Source organism: Pelodiscus sinensis, chromosome 1, assembly GCF_049634645.1.
Source record: "Pelodiscus sinensis isolate JC-2024 chromosome 1, ASM4963464v1, whole genome shotgun sequence".
Lineage (NCBI taxonomy): Eukaryota > Metazoa > Chordata > Testudines > Trionychidae > Pelodiscus > Pelodiscus sinensis.
Window position 1 is genome coordinate 146,507,040 of NC_134711.1, and position 16,196 is coordinate 146,523,235.

The window sequence follows — 16,196 nt, forward strand, 5'->3', positions numbered from 1 at the left end:
TTCAACCTATAGCCATAGCCCAGATCATAAAGCTTCCATATGTAACATTTCCACAAGCTCAGAGGAGTTTCTGTTGTGAAAATCTCCCATCTCTGAAACACAAGCATGACCGGATAGGGCATTACCCACCTTTCTTCCTCGCTTACTAACGTATGTTTGATGCTCCAGGGAACCACAAGGAGGCCAGGGGCATTTCACAGTCAATTTAGAGAAATCTCTCTGCCCTGATGTCCACTTACCTGTCTTCTCCTCGGTTTGGCTGCTCTCTGCCGTCTCCGTTTGTGCCGTTGCCTTGGCAGTAGCATCCTCTGCAGCAGTGGTGGTGACAGCATTGGTGACAGCAGCAGGCACATCGGCTTGTTTAGGCTCCTCTTTGTCTTGGGCTTCATCAGCCTTCAAGGACGGCGAGTTATCAGTGGAAGCTTTAGTGGCACTTTCCGTTTCGGTGGCAGTGGGAGTGGGCTTCTCCTCCGAGGAGGAAGAGGGAGTGGCTGCCTTCGGAGCTGGCTGCTCTGAGCCAGTATCAGCAGTGGCTTCCCCCTGCTTCTCCTCTGAGGGAGCATTGCCATCTTTGCTGCCCTCTGCAGGCTGGGCACTGTCAGACGGAACAGCTTCTGTGGCAGCAGGAGCATCGCTCTCTTTGTTCTCTGCCACGCCATCAACAGGGGGCTCATCCTTCTTCTCAGCAGCCTCGGCATTGGCCACTTGGGCATCTCCCTTCTTCTCCCCCTTGAGCTTTTTTCTTGTTATGTGTCCACGGAAGCTGGCCTGGATTTTGGTGGCTGCCTTATGAGCTTTATCTTCTGGTTTGATGCCATCTTGCTCAATCTTTTGGTCAACGTCATCATTTTTTTCAACCTTTAAGGGGGGAAAAGAGTCAGATGAAGAATTTTACACATTCAGTGAAAGCTCATTTCATTATTGGCGTCTCATCCGCCTTTCACTAATCTGGGCAAAGAGCATTGTGAGTAGAGCACACAATAGACCAGCACACAATAGACAGACACACAATAGACCATGTGGCGGCAGCGTGGCAAAACTACCAGACTGTGTTTATATGCATGTGTATGTGTTATTTGGCATAGTCACTTCATATAGCAAGGCAGATCCTGTCCTTCAATTTAGCATCTTCACACTAGCCCCCTGAACAAAGTTGTTTTAACCTGGTGGATTCAGGCCTGTGAGGTCCTTTCTTCAGTGATATCTAGCTGGGGCTGCTCAAAAATGTTGCATTCTTTTCTGTGGAAAATATCCAGTGAATAAATTGTATCTCCCTTAACATTTTTTACCAAAAGTATCCCCATTAGATGGAATGATCTGAAATTAATGGTTGTTTGGAACTGGTTTAAGACCAATAAAAATAATCTTGATTTGATTTGAAGCCCCTTTTTTCTAGGGCTTACTTATTTATTTTGGTTTTCAATGGAGAAGAAACACTTTTTCTTTGTTTAGATTCAGTTTGATTCAAACTGATTTGTTTTAATTTTGAATCATTTCACAGAAAAAAAATCAGAAAATTTAAAACAATCACTCTCACTTGCCCCCAATCTCATCTGTATCTGCTTTCAGAGCCAGGTTCAGAGAAAAGAACATTAAATAAATAATGATAATTCATCCAACGCTACCAGATAATTGGTATCTCTATTAATTCCCTGTGAGCAGAGGGCCACATACACCACTCATCCTGCAATCCCCATTTTGAAGTTTTAGGAACAAATACACTGGCATACAGGCCTCATGCTGGTCTCAAGCACCAGGGTAGACTTTACCCTTTAATGGCTCCTTTCACTCTGTGATACTTACTGAACTTCTGTTGATAATTTACCAGCACTTGAGTAGGTAATAGCTCAACTACATATTGACAAAGGGATACTTTTCTATTAATATTCCAGTCCAATAGTTATGAAAAGAGCTGTCCAAGAGCAGTAGGAAGCTAATAATGCAATGGTCTCTACACTATCATCACGTGTCTTCAAACATCAGGGCCTGGGCTACACTTAAAAGCTTAGGTCGACTTAGTGAAAGAATTCAGAGGTGTGAAAAGTCCACACCTATGAGAGCTACGTGTGACAACCCAAACCCCAGCGAGGTCAACAGAAATACACATCACTGCATGAGAATGAGCTTGCGGACTTGATTGCACCCACATGCATGTGTGAGAGTGAGCGTGGGAAGTGACCGCGCCTATGTGACTATGTGCCAGTGAGCCCAGGGATGAGCACATTACTATTATCCATATCAGTGAGCGGATGAGGAGTCGCCCTGCACACATCAATGTGTGAGGATAAGTGTGAGGACTGCCCATGCAACATCAGTGTGTCAGAGCATACCACACTAGAAACCCTGCAACTGCACATGGGAGTTAGGTCTAGCTAACTATATTGCCCCAGACATGAAAATTTTCACAGCTCTAAGTGATGCAGTTAAGCTGACCTAAGTTTGACAGCCATGCTGGTCCCAGGATAATAGGTGTTGAGTAATATCTTTTACTGGACCAACTACTGCTGGGGAGAGAAACAAGCTTTCCAAGCACACATAGCTCGTGTCTCTCACCATAAGCACTTGGTCCTATAAAATATATTGCCTCATCCACCTTGCCTCCCTAAGTTTTAGCTGTGAACCAGGCCAGAGGGAGTGAGGGAAGTAACTGCACCCACATCAAAGTGTGTGAGAGTACGGAGACAAACGACGCCCACACCAGTGTGTGGGGGTGAACGTAGGGATACCAACATGCACAAGTGGGCGTCGGAACAGACTGCACCCACACTCTGGGGTGACCCCACTCACAAGAATGTGAGTGTGAGCATTGTGAGAATAAGGTTAGGCCTGACTGCACTAAGCCCTAGAATCATAGAACTGGACGAGACCTCAGAAGGTCATCAAGTCCAGCCCCCTGCTCTAGGCAGGACCAATTCCAACTAAATCAACCCGGCCAGGGCTTTGTCAAGCCGAGACTTAAACACCTCTAGCCCTGAACATGAACGTGGTGGGGCTTGCGTGCGTGCGTGCGTGTGTGTGAGAGAGGCTACAGCACTGCAAAGTTTCAGTAGTAAGACCAGCCTGCCAGGTGACATGGTGTCAACAGGATCATGGAGTCTATGAGTCTGGTCAACATGTGATGCCAGCTGCTTAGAGTGTCAAACAAGTGTGAGCATTAGCAAAGCTGCCCGTGTAGATGTGTTACGAGATACTTAGGGTCATACCTCTCAGCCCTACTCATATCTCCCATTGGGCACAAAGAGGTTTTGAAGCTTCCTCAAACAGCCCGGGAGAAACCTCAGGTGGCATCAAGCCATCTTATCCACACGCAGGCACACTAGGGACAAAAAAGCTCAACGGCACCACACAGTGTTCCAGCCATCCTTTGTGATGGAGATGTCTCTGGGTGTGACCACTCCTGGCTGTGTCAAGACTAGGAACCCACCAACTCCCGCACGGCCCCAGTATCAGGGGAATAGAAGGGTGGCTTAAGGCCAGCTGCAATGAACATAACCACAACATAGTTAAGGATCTAGCCCCTAGCATCCAGCTGCTCCTACATTCATCAGAGAAAGTGATGGAATCATCAACCCTTGGATAAAAGAGACACACAAAGAGGAAAGTGCGATTAATGTGCACCCCACTTCTGTCCCCTTACCCCCATATTACACAGGCCCTGAGTGCAGTACAGGTCGGACCTCCCTTGTCCGGCACCCTCAGGACCTGAATCGTCCTTAACAATGGAGTGTGCTGGACGAGGAGCGATCAAGGCTCCCTACCCAGCTGTAGGCTCTGTTTTCGGGTGGGGCTGCCAGCTGCTGCCTCCAGCCCTCCACCATGCCATGCCTGGCCTGGGGTACATGCCCCCACCACACCAGCCCCACACAGGCCACTGCCTCCAGACCCGGCCGGGGTTGCGCCTCCACCCCCACGATGCCGGTCCAGGCTGTGCACCCACCTGAATCCAGCCCCAGCTAGAAATACCTCCTGCACTGCACCAGCCCCGACTGAGGCTGTGCTTCCCACTGCACCAGCCCGAGCCATGACTGCGCTCCTGGCCGCCGGCCCCACTACATCCAGCCCTGGCTGGGGCTGTGCTCCTTGCCATCAGCCCTGACCAGGCCTGTGTTCTCCACTGTGCTGGCTCCACTGGGGCGGAGCTCCCCACTACTAGGCCAGTCAGGGCTGTGCTGAACCTGGCTTGCCAGGACTCTCTGGTCCAACAATATTCGTGGTCCTGCCAGACCATGGATGTTGCTGGACCACAGAGTCCTAGATTTTAGAGGTTCAACCTGTACTGAGCCCCTTTCACACTATTCCACTCGGCTGTTACCACCCAGGCACCCTCTAATACGCTGCACCACACACACATAAGGTAGCATATGCGATGTGTTTGTCCAATATTTGTCCAGCCCTATTAACCAGTTATATACAATATGTGACCCACACTAATGTATTTACATTAATTGTCTCCCTTGTCAGCTGTCCTAGCCAAGGGCTGAATGGGCCATGAAGACTGATCTCCTCTCTCACTCCCCAGAGAGCCCCTGGACTATGGCCTTGGGAGCAGGGTGGATCCCTGGGCACTCAGAAGATGCATGAGGTTCTTCACCCTTCAGACTTCTCCCCAACCCCCATGCATTCACAAGGAGGTGGGAGCAGCCTTATCCACCTCTCAGGTTTTCCTGGAGTGGGACCTATAAAAGGATGTGCCTCACACACCCCTCACCCTCAGCTCTCTGGACTTCTTCATCAGGCACCAGTCCCACAAGTTCTCCCTTCCCAGCCCCTTCCTTTTCTCAACCCAAGTAATTTTGCTTCCAATCCATGCCTAGGGAATAACTTTACACGCTAGTCCTCCACACGCTTCACTTCCTCATGTCCTGCCCCGATACCAAGTGGTGGGAGTTTCTGCCAGCTGCAGAGGGAGCTGTGGATATTGAATGATGGCTGCCATGGTTTACCTCAATCCTTGACACCTGCCCATTTTGCGGTGTGAGGGAGACCCCGACAAATGCCTATCTGGAATGCGCCAGGTTGCAGACCCTATTCCAGCTCCTCTAGAATTCCTGTTGCGGGTCTCACTGCACTTCCTCCCACACCTTTTCATACATGCAACACCCTGTCTGTGGCCTCATGAAGTTGCGAGGCCTCCTCATCAACCTTCTCCTGCCACTGGCTAACGTGGCCATCTACAACACCAGGAGGAGGAGGAGGGGCAGGGAGGAGCTCTGTGACTGTGGAGCCTATTTCCGTTCCTCTCTTGTTCCTTCCTCTGGGAGGCATCTGCTGGCATCCTAGACAGCTTTGAGGCACTTGCTGCTGTGTTGCTGCTGTCTGGGGTTCTCTGGTTGGTCTCCCCCTCTGGATCCCTAGTTTTCATGACCTCCACTCCCAGCTCTGTTGTTCCTTAGTTGTCCCCCATACTGGGTCCTGGGTGCAGTAACTCCATCCACAAGGTTGAAGGAGGGGCATTTCTATGCAGGCGGGCTTGTGCCTGCTCATCTAGGTCAGTGACTGAGGGCTAGCAGCAAGGCTTGCCTTTTTGCCAACCGTGCTGTATCTGCCCTGTGGGTAAAAGGAAAACTCCATTCTTCAGAGATGTCAATCTGGCCTGTCTTGCCAGCACTTAAGGCTAACTGTTGTCATGATGACATCACACTCTTAGTCCTGCTGTGATGACATCAGTTCCCCATAGCCTTGATTGGCTTGCAAATATGAAAAGTCCACAGCTGCAAATGGTATTACACAGGCAGGCTTTTGGCAGACAGGAGGAGAAGGTAAAGCATGGGAGGGATTTCAAGTCAGCTGTGGAGGAAATCCAACAATAATAAATACATAATAATCATCATATATATAGTAGCCCAATGTCTGTGACTCTGTAACGCTGAAATGCTGGCTGTTGCCACTGGGAGGCGCTGTTGCCTGAGTCACATCCTTCGCCTCCCGCTGTGGCACTCTGCTGACTTCTGCGCCACTCAGACAGGCCGCCGCAGGGGAGCCCAAATGGCCGCTTGCTCTACTTGCTCCCCCACTGCGGTCCAGCTGAGCGGCGCAGAAGTCAGCCGAGTGCCACAGCGGGAGGCGAAGGGGGGGGTGGCAGTGACGTGCAGCGTGACAGGAGCTCCAGGCCCCACCCCCTGGCTGTGAATGTCACCACCCCGCCCCCCCTTCACCTCCCGCTGTGGCGCTCGGCTGACATCTGCACCGCTCAGCCAGGTCGCCACACAGGAGCAAGTGGCGCAAGCAGTCATTTGGGCCCCGCGCTCCCCATGCAGCACAGGGAGCGCGGAGCCCAAATGGTCGTTTGGGCTCTGCAGTCCCCCGAGTGAGAGGCAGGAGGGGGAGGAGAAGAGAAAGAGAGAGTGAGAGGCAGCAGGAGGAGGAGGAGGAGGAGGAGGAGGAGAGAGAGAGACGGACGTGGAGGAGAGACCCAAAAATCCCAACTAATTAATTGGCTAGTTAATAATAATAATAATAAACATTTCCAGCTCAGGAATCCAGTGATCCAAACACAGCTCCTGGGATCTGTAATACCACTAGAGCCATTCAATAAGTGTTGCATTTCTATAGCATCTACATTGTTATATAGATATAACAATGTGCATATTTTATATATATATATATATATGTATATATATATAAACTGTGTACCTATATGTTACCTTTCCGTAACATTTTTTCCTCCTGCAATTACTTCTGGGATGGAACACAGCTGCTAACTGGTGCATGTGTCAAATAGTATATACCACCGGGGCTTTTTGGCCAAGGAAAACCTCTGCTGTCAGGAGAACGGGCATTGGATCTTCATCACTGCATTTTACACACATTGCAAACAATACCATAGCTATGAAGGTTGGGTCAGAAATAACCCAAACATGGTGAATGGCCTGGAATGCAATTTATCCTCTTTGGAAGAATGCAGAGGTGAGCCAGGCCTTCCAGGACATGAACATGTTTCTGAGGACTCCCCCGTGTAAAAAGGGAAATCTAATCTATCTGCCTTTCTGTCTGCATTCATGAGTGCTATTTTCATGGCTTATTATTATTAATAGTAGTATTATGCAGAGACAGAGTGTAGAAGCTCCAATCAGGAACCAGGGCCCCCCAGCGTTAAGTGCTTTACACATGCTTACATACACAGTGAATTCTCTACAGTAGCAGACAGTTAAACAATGTGGAAACTAACCACATGTGCACGTTATGCACTGTCATACTTACTTTGCACAGAGTAGGTGTTCTCTGTATTGTACATGGTGGCTCAAACCCTAGACATTACTGTGATGGAAAAGACAGAAATACAGACTGATAGATAGTCATTGAAGACAATGGGACTTGGCTATGAATAAGGAGTGCAGGGTTTTGAAACTTGTTTATGGGACACACTGCTAAGCAGCTTTGTCTCTATTTACACAGCACAGAGTCTGTCTTCTGTACACAGACATGATCTTGTTCCACATCTCCTCTGTCTGACACATCCCAGGCTCACATGATAAGCTTTCCTTTTCAGGCAGGCAGCTCCTGCCAGAATTTCTCTCTCAGAGAGCTGGGGAACTAGAGGCAAGAAGATGAATTATCCCAACATAGGAGGTGTGTTGATCAACTGGAAAGAGCCAGCAGTCTCACTCTCCAGCAAGCGGAAGAGTTCCAGATATGCAAAATACATTGGCCCTTAACCCCATGAAGGTTTCCCTTCCTGCTCGTAAATCTGACTTGGCCACTACCACCATTTACTCCTTCCTACCCAAAAAATTGTAGAGGATGCAAATTATTGCTAGGGATGGAGATGGGGCCACCACACCTTCCAGCCCCATTTAACTGTCCCATGCCCCATCACTGAAGGAGGCATGCGATGAGGAAGCACACAGTTCCATTTTTCAAGAGTACTGACTGATTTGCCTCAGCTCCACTGTGGGACACTGCGATCACGAGTGGGAAATAGCAAGGAGACTGACTGCCCTGTCCTTGCCTCCGGGCCCATCCATTGCCCCTGTGCAGTGCTAAACTGGCACGTTGGGACCCAGCATGCCCCATGTCACTGGTTTGAGAGGGGCTGGCCAGCAGTGAGATGAGCAGGCAGAGAGAGGAACCAGAACCACAGAGGAAGGACAAAACAGGATTTTAGAGATACTGTCTAGGAGTGGGATACTAAGAGGGGGAGCTCCCAGAACTCCTATTAAGGGAAAAGTCCTCCAGCACTCCCTTTCCCCACACCAGGAGCGTCTGCTCTGTACCTCCCCCACTAGTCTCTCCTCTCCCCCACACTGGCTTACAAAGAACAGTTTCCCTCTCTCTCAGCCCCAGAGACCCCCACTCTGTTATACAGCCAGAGGCATTACTCTCTCTTTCCTTTTCTTCATTGGCCCCCTGGATTGAGGGTGTATTTCCCAGGAGTTCTGGGTTTATTAAGCTGTCTACTATTGCCACAAGAGAAAACACTCTTTAAATGGGCCAGTGTCTTCACCCATAGGAATCAGTGACTGGGGCTGCTGACATCACCATCCCTTCTACTAGCTGGAAGAGCGTGCCCCTCATTTTAGCCTCTCCTTCTGCAGATCCCCTTTTCCTTGCCAAAGGTACACAGTCCTAGTGTGCAAGTAATCTTCCTTATTCTTGTCTCCCATCTGCACTGGGATATTCTGGAGATTTCTCTCACTGATCTGAATGGATGCCACTCAACTAGTTAGGTCAGGGACCTCTATTTGCCTGTGGTATTTGGAGGGCTCCTGAGGGAAGCTCTGCAGGAGTTTTCCATGTGCCCTGCTCTTGACTGGTGCACACAGGAAAGTAGGTCTTGGTGCCATTGGGGACACTCCTTCAATGTGAGTGATTTTATTTGGTCTTTCTTGTGTGTAGTCTAGTCAACCATTGCACCTTCATTTCCTCCCTATTCTTCAGTCACTGGGATAAGCCCAATTATCACCTGTAATACCATTAACTCACAAACATCCCACTCTCCCTACCTTTAATATCAGCAATTCACAGACACTTACCTTCCTTCCTCCCCCTTCCCACCCCCCCGCATCCTCCTTCTGTTCTGCAATGTGATTTGTCCTTTTCATATTTGTTCATTTTTTTTAAATTGTATCCTTTGGTATATATGGTTGTGACTACTTTCTTCCACTATTTGATCTGAGGAAGTGGGTCTGGCCCACGAAAGCTCATCATCTAATAAACCATCTTGTTAGTCTTTAAAGTGCTACATTGTCCTGCATTTTGGGATAAGCCCATCACTCTCATACACACACTCATTCTTTTTCCTTCCCAACTCTCCATCTTCCTTTCTTCTTGGGAGCCAAACACATTCCTCCTAATCTCTGACTTGAAGGACAGTGGGATTCAATGAACTGCAGGTCAATGGGCGGGCATCAGTGGTGTCCCAGAAAGTAGATGAGCCGTTGCCTGGGTTTAAGGGCAGAAAGTAAGGAGCTGAGCTAAGGGAAAAGCAGGAGAGCTTATCTGAGACCTGGCAGCTGAGAAACACATGAAAAGACTGTACCAGCTGCCTCCCCAGAAGGAGCAAAGTGCGAATATGAGAGAGATAGAAAAGACTTTCACACCTTCTGAAGTGAGGAAGCAATTTAGCACTGAGAACAGCTTTGCTTAACCCAGTTAAATGGTGTGAAGACACCAGGATAGAGAATTGCCCCTCCCTGCTCAACCTGTCTGCAGTGTGGGAAACAAGAACATGATTCCCTTTTCCAGAGTGAGTATTGCTATTATGGTCAACACATAATCTTGTGCAGGGAAAAGATCTGTTAATTCATCTAGCTCTCATACTCCAGACCTTGTGAAGTATTGTATTTTTAACAGGATAATGTCCCCAAGAAATGGGGTGTCCATTGCTTCCTCTAAGGCTGTGTCCAGACTCAGGGGTTTTTTCGGGAAAAGTAGCCTTTTTCCGAAAAAAACTTCACCTGCGTCTAGACTGCAGCCGCATTCTTTCGAAATTAAATCGAAAGAACGCGGCTTTTCTTTCGACGGCGGTAAACCTCATTTCACAAGGAAGAACGCCTTCTTTCGAAAGTGCTTCTTTCGAAAGAAGGCGTTCTTGAATGTAAATAGGGCTTCTTCGAAAGAGAGCATCCAGACTCACTGGGTGCTTTCTTTCGAAAAAGCGGCTTGCTCTTTCGAAAGTTCCGCGTGCAGTCTAGACGCTCTCTTTCGAAAGAGGCTTGCAGTCTAGACATAGCCTAAGAGACTATTCCACAGCCTAATGGATCTCCTGATTAGAAATCTCTTCCTCTTTTTTTGGTGCCCAGAACAGGATTTGTTAGGGATTAGATTAGATTAGATTAGAGTTCACACTCCTTTAATATTTATAGATCAGCATGTTCTTCTTCTGTCCATTACTGACTCCAGTTAGATACATTTAGCTTCTCACTCACTTCCTCCAATTCTCTGATCCATTTTGTTCCTCTCCGCAGTTTGTCCATATTTCTTTTAATATGATGGTCAAGAGTTATATCCTCCCATGCTAAAAAGCACTGAAATACCCTAAAATAAACTAATTATGAAGGCTAGATGAAACTTTTCTTTTGAAAAAAACTGTTTTTTTGGGGAGGGGGGGGAGGAAGGTTTAAACAGGAAATTGAGTTTCCATGAAAACTTTTTTTTGTTTTTCTGGTGTCTTCCTTCCTTGAAATGTTTCAATTTTTTGCTGGAAAACTAAAAACCTGAGTACTTTTCAGTTTTTGGCTGGAAATATTTCCGTTCACAGCAGTTTTTGGATGATTTTTTTTTAATTTTCATCAGCTTTTGGCCAAAAAAATGGTTTCCAATGAAAAGATGCAATTTGACACTGCAAATTTCAACAAAACTTGTTTTGTTTCTTTTTCATCAAAATTTCCTGTGGGAAAAATATTTCCTGTCCAGCTTTCCTGGCCTTATTAAAATTACTCCCAAAACCAGAGAATGTGTGTGTAGCTATAAGAATGCCCCCCCCAAAAAAATCACATGTGGGTGGCTCACAGTGGAGCATCTGCATCCTCGCAGAATACAGAACTATGGGTGTGTCAAGAGAACGGGCTTCTGGAGCAATGTCAAAAAATGTCCAGGCAGAAAGTGTGCATAACCCCCGTAGGCTACATCTACACTGGAATGATTTTCCGAAAATGCTTTTAACGGAAAAGTTTTCCGTTAAAAGCATTTTCGGAAAAGCGCGTCTAGATTGGCAGGATGCTTTTCCGCAAAAGCACTTTTTACGGAAAAGCGTCTGTGGCCAATCTAGATGCGGTTTTCTGCAAAAAAGCCCCGATCGCCATTTTCGCGATCGGGGCTTTTTTGCGGAAAACAGTACTGTGCTGTCTACACTGGCCCTTTTGCGCAAAAGTCTTTCGGAAAAAGACTTTTGCCCAAACGGGAGCAGCATAGTTTTTCCGGAAAAGCACTGATGATTTTACATGAGATCGTCAGTGTTTTTCCGGAATTTCAAGCGGCCAGTGTAGACAGCTGGCAAGTTTTTCCTGAAAAGCAGCTGATTTTCCGGAAAAACGGGCCAGTCTAGACACAGCCGTATTGTCTCACTCATCAACAGAAATTTGTTCAATAAAAGATATTGCCACACCCAGCTGGTCCCTTGGTGCTTTTGCAATATGCAACTGCAAACAATTTGATGGCAGAACAAGCAAGGGTTTGAACTACAGAGAGGCAGTAGCGCCTGTCTTGAATTGCCTCAGAAGGCCAGCTCACCAGATGCAAGGAATCCTAATGTACATTGTGGCCTTCCCTCACATGCTGAGTGATGGATGGAATTTCAGATGTCTTCAGCTGAAGATAAGCTCAGACCAAACCCTGGATCTTGAGACCATTGGACTTGGGGAAAATTTGGAGCCAGATCCAAATGCCTGGGTTTGGGCCATAGTATTTCCGGTTCTTCAGAGTAGGGACTGTGTTCTCCTACATGCTTGTATAGCTCTTACCACATTCAGACCCTCTGTTGCTGTCACAATATAAATGATTATTATGAACAACCCTCAAACCATAAGTAAATTCCTGCAGACTCTGGTGGTGACTCTGGCCCGTGTTTTACTTTTGTAAGGAAATGTGACATTCTAATTCTGGGGCTCACCATGGAGGTGCCACACAAAATGTCATGCTTGGGTAACTCAATTCCAGCAGTTCAGAACTACTGTTCCCATGAAATCTGGGGATCCCTGGCTTCCAGCTCCAGCCCAGGCCAAGGGCCATAGGACAGGTATTAATCTAGGATTAATATGCTTCCTTCAGACGCGGTGCAGCCAGTCACTGAGCTTCCACTGAGGCCAAGGTGTTGTGACCTCTCCCACACCCGCTTTAAAAAAGGAAGCAATTTCAGTTCCATGTGCTTTCGCCCAATGCCCTCTCTGGGGACATAGCTCTGAATTCACACTCTGGAGAGGGGAGGCCTGCAGCCCACCATCTTGTTCCTCTACCCTCTTTTTAAACTGCCTGTTACCCCTGAACATACTCGGATGCCCACTGCAGACAGGGAGATGCCACCGCTGTGAAATTGCTCAGCCTCATGATCAGAAGGAGCTGAGCAGCATCTTCCACACTTGGTTATGTGAAAGTGGGGCTGTATTTGTTCTTTTTTATTTTTTTTTATTTTGTAATTTATATCACTGAAAATAGGGGCAATTATCTTCCCACAAAGCGTTTACAGGTTCGTTAAAATCAAACAAACATCCCCAGCAATTAGGGAAAGCGAAGCGCAGATTAATTCCCAGTGGCTTGGGAAACAGCTCGAGAGCAGGCTCCGCCAATGCAGCTGGTTCTCCACTCCTGCCGCAGCACCAGCCCCCGCCGCTGCCTGGGGGAGAGACTCCCCGCCTCGCACAGACACAGACAGGTGCCACGCCCTTTCTGCCTTCTGTCTGGAGAAGTCGCCAGGAGCAAAGCTGAGACTGAAAGAGGATTAGAGTCACCCAGGCTGAAAACAGCAAGGGACAGACTGTGGACAAGGAACAGCTGTGCAGGGAAGAGAGGAAGGGGAGAAATTAAAAGGGAGAGCTGCAGGGGAAGGAGATAAGAAATGAGATGAGGGAAAAGGAAAGAGAAGGGCAGGAACAAAGGAATGGGAGACAAAAATGAGGGGGAAAAAAGGCGAGACGGGGAGAGAGAACCTGGCCAAAATCAAGAGCCAGAATCGGAAAGAGACAAAGAAACAAAAGAGGCATTTTGAGAAAGGCATATGGAGAGACACAGACAGACAAAGAGTAACTGATGCTTCTCTGACATGTACAAGAGAGAGGGGAGCTAGGGAAAAGAGAAACGCAAATAGCAGCGGGCTCAGCACAAGCAGATCTGTGTGAACAGAAGACTATTGCCACTGCACTCAGGCACCACTTGCTGGTCTTTCCAGGGCACGCCCAGTCTCACTGCACTGAGCCCTGAATGCCATCTGCGACTGCGCTGACTGCAGGGACCCACGTCAGCCTTTCCCTGGGAACGGCAGGCTTATTCCTGCTAGCATGGCTGGCGGCAGTGCCCCTCCCGGGAATTAGTCTTGTCAGGAAGGGTATTGATTTGGCTACTGATGTGTTAATGTGTGGCAGCTTTGGGCATTGCTGCTCCCTTCCCTTCCCCACGTCAGACAATAGACATGGGAAGCAACCTGCACTAGCCGGCCATGGACCTCTCTCCTTGGACCTGGAAGACAGGGGAGAAGAAAAGGAGGCAGCTTGCTGGCTAGTGAGGTGAACATAAAGCTTCTATAAAACCTTTTCTATTCCAAGGTATCCCAAAGAGAGAGCAACAAGCTAGATGCAGCGAGTGCTGGGAGAGCGCAGGAATATATTGCTGCCATTATGTGCTCAGCAATAGCACTCACAGGCTATGTCTACACTGCAAGGTTTTTGCACAAAAAGGGCCCGTTTTGCGCAAAAACCTGCAGCGTGTCCACACCTCATATGCGCTTCTGCACAAGTTAATCAGCAGTAAATCGGCAGAACAGAGGGCTTTTGCCGGTATAGATAAACCTCCTTCTGAGGCATAACTCCCTTTTGCGCTACAGCTACTGTGCAAAAAGGCAGGTGTGGACACTTGCACAAGAAACTCCTATGGGAAAAAGCACAGGTGCTCTGATGGCCATTCTGTGAATGGCAATCGGAGCTTTTTTGTGCAAGAGTGTCCATGAGGTGTGGACTTGCTCTTGCTCAAAAACTCTTGCACAAAAGGCTTCTTGCACAGGAAGCCTGCAGTGTAGACGTAGTCACGCAGTCCTGGACTGAGTTTGCTACCCCATTTGTCGAGATAACTTACACTGCTCAGGGGTGTCAACCCCACCCGCCTGAGCAACTGAAGTTCCACCAACAGAGGCGCTGATGTAGACAGCGCTGTGTTAGCAGAAGAGCTTCTCCTGCCGACACAGCTATTGCTGCTTGCAGAGGTGGTGTTATTCTGTCAGTGGGAGAGATCTCTCCCGCTGGTACAGAGCAGCTACACAAGAGATCCTACAGCAGTGCAGCTGCATCGGTACAGCTGTGCCCCTGTAAGCACCCCTATTGTGACAGTTGGCAGTAGGAAGGTGGTCCTGCTGACAGAACAGCAGAGAGAGTCTTGAGATCTGGGTCCTTATCCCAGCTCTGCCACTGACCGCTTGTAGGACTTTGGTCAAATCTCTTCCCCTCTTTGTGTCTCAGTTTCTCCACTTGTAAACGGAGGTTAGTGATACTTAGCTTTGTAAACCATCTTGAGATCCATAAGTGAAAAGTGCTTTGCAAATGCAAAATATTATCAGTGATCTATTAGTATTATTACACAACCATACAGACCATGCTTCTCATATGCCAGCTGAACCCCTGTTGCGAGCAATTTCATGCTTATACAAGTGTCTCCTGTGCTTTGCTGCACAAGACCACACCATTCTGACACACCAATCATTCAGGAGGAAACGCTGTGATATGCATAACTGCTCTCCTCTCTGTTACCAGAAACAGGGGATTATAATAATGGATCAGTGCTCTTTCTGTAATACCTTTCATCCCAAGGTGTTTTCCAGACATTACATGTACAAAACCCATTTCAGCTATGCCTGAAATGCAGCCACGCCTGAAATGCAGCCACTTCTGGAGTTAACCACATCCGCTGCTTACCAGTGCACAGCAACCCTACACCACACTTTCAGGCAAAGTGAGGAAGACACTGCAGCATCCCATTGAAACTGTAGGGAAGGGGAACCTTTTTGGGTCAGAAACCGCTGACCCACAGAAAAAAAAATCAGGCAGCGGCTACACACAAGTGAAAAGCAAAAAAATAAACAAAAAACCCTACCCCTCACTGACATAGCCCCCAGCTAAGGAGAAAGATTCTCCACATTCCCCAAGCACACCAGAGTCTAGGGGGCCCCAGCCTCATAGATTTTGTGTGCTCCACCCCGCAAGTGGGGCAGCAGGGGGGCTGGAATACCAGCACAGGCTCCCCAGTCCTCGGGAGGAGGGGGAGAGCGGAGCCTTGGTGGCCAGATCCAGGCAAGCCAGGAGCCCCCGGGCCTGAGGTTCCCCACCCCTGTTGTAGTGGAACGGAGGGAGGCAAACTGTAATTGCTCACACTGGGACCTGGCCAGTACACCAAGGTTAATCTTCCTTTTCTCACCTGGGATCCTTAGTTATGCCCCAGGGCTGGATTTAGTAACTCCTTCTCTTTTGAAAGAGCACAGTGCCCCAGCTCCTCTCTGGGACACACATGTCTGTGCTGACAGAGAGAAGAGCTCCAAGCCCACATGCTGCAGCACCTAGGTAAAACATGCGCTAGATGCAAGCCTCTTTCGCTTATGATTCCTCCCTCCCCACTTCCCCACAGCCCCAGATCTGAATCCTACATTCACTAAAGATAATTTTCTCTCTGAAAAGTTGATGTGCAGGTGCTCTGAAATCCTTTAGCAGATCCTTTTGACCTTGCACCTCTGGATTCCTGCTCCTTGGCTGGCTCTTTCCACAGCCTTGGGGTATGTCTACATTGGGGTAACGTCTTGCCTGACTGGGGCTGGAGCTAGCACACTAAAAACGGCTGTGTAGATGTTGTGGCTTGGGCTTGACACTCTGGGTCTGAGCTTGGAAGGGAGGGAGTGTAGCCCAAGTTTTTTCCAGAATAGCACTGGTCACACTGCTATTTTTAGCACACTAGCTTGACCAAACCTGAGTCTCTCCACCTGCTTTGGAGGCTGTCAGGAGGCTCGTTCCAAACTGCAGTGCAGCAATAACCTCTGCATCCTGAAGGTGTGGTGGGCCTCCCTGTGG

General features: G+C 48.3%; 1 protein-coding gene across 2 annotated transcripts in view; it reads right to left on the minus strand.

Annotated features, from left to right (window-relative positions):
* The window catches only part of GAP43 (growth associated protein 43), an 87,345-nt gene that overhangs the window by 34,800 nt on the left and 36,349 nt on the right, over positions 1 to 16,196 (minus strand). For both annotated transcript variants that reach the window (XM_075906409.1, XM_006112240.4), the window contains exon 2: positions 240 to 858. In XM_075906409.1, coding sequence (XP_075762524.1) covers positions 240 to 858 — 619 coding nt within the window. The remainder of the gene's footprint in view (positions 1 to 239; positions 859 to 16,196) is intronic.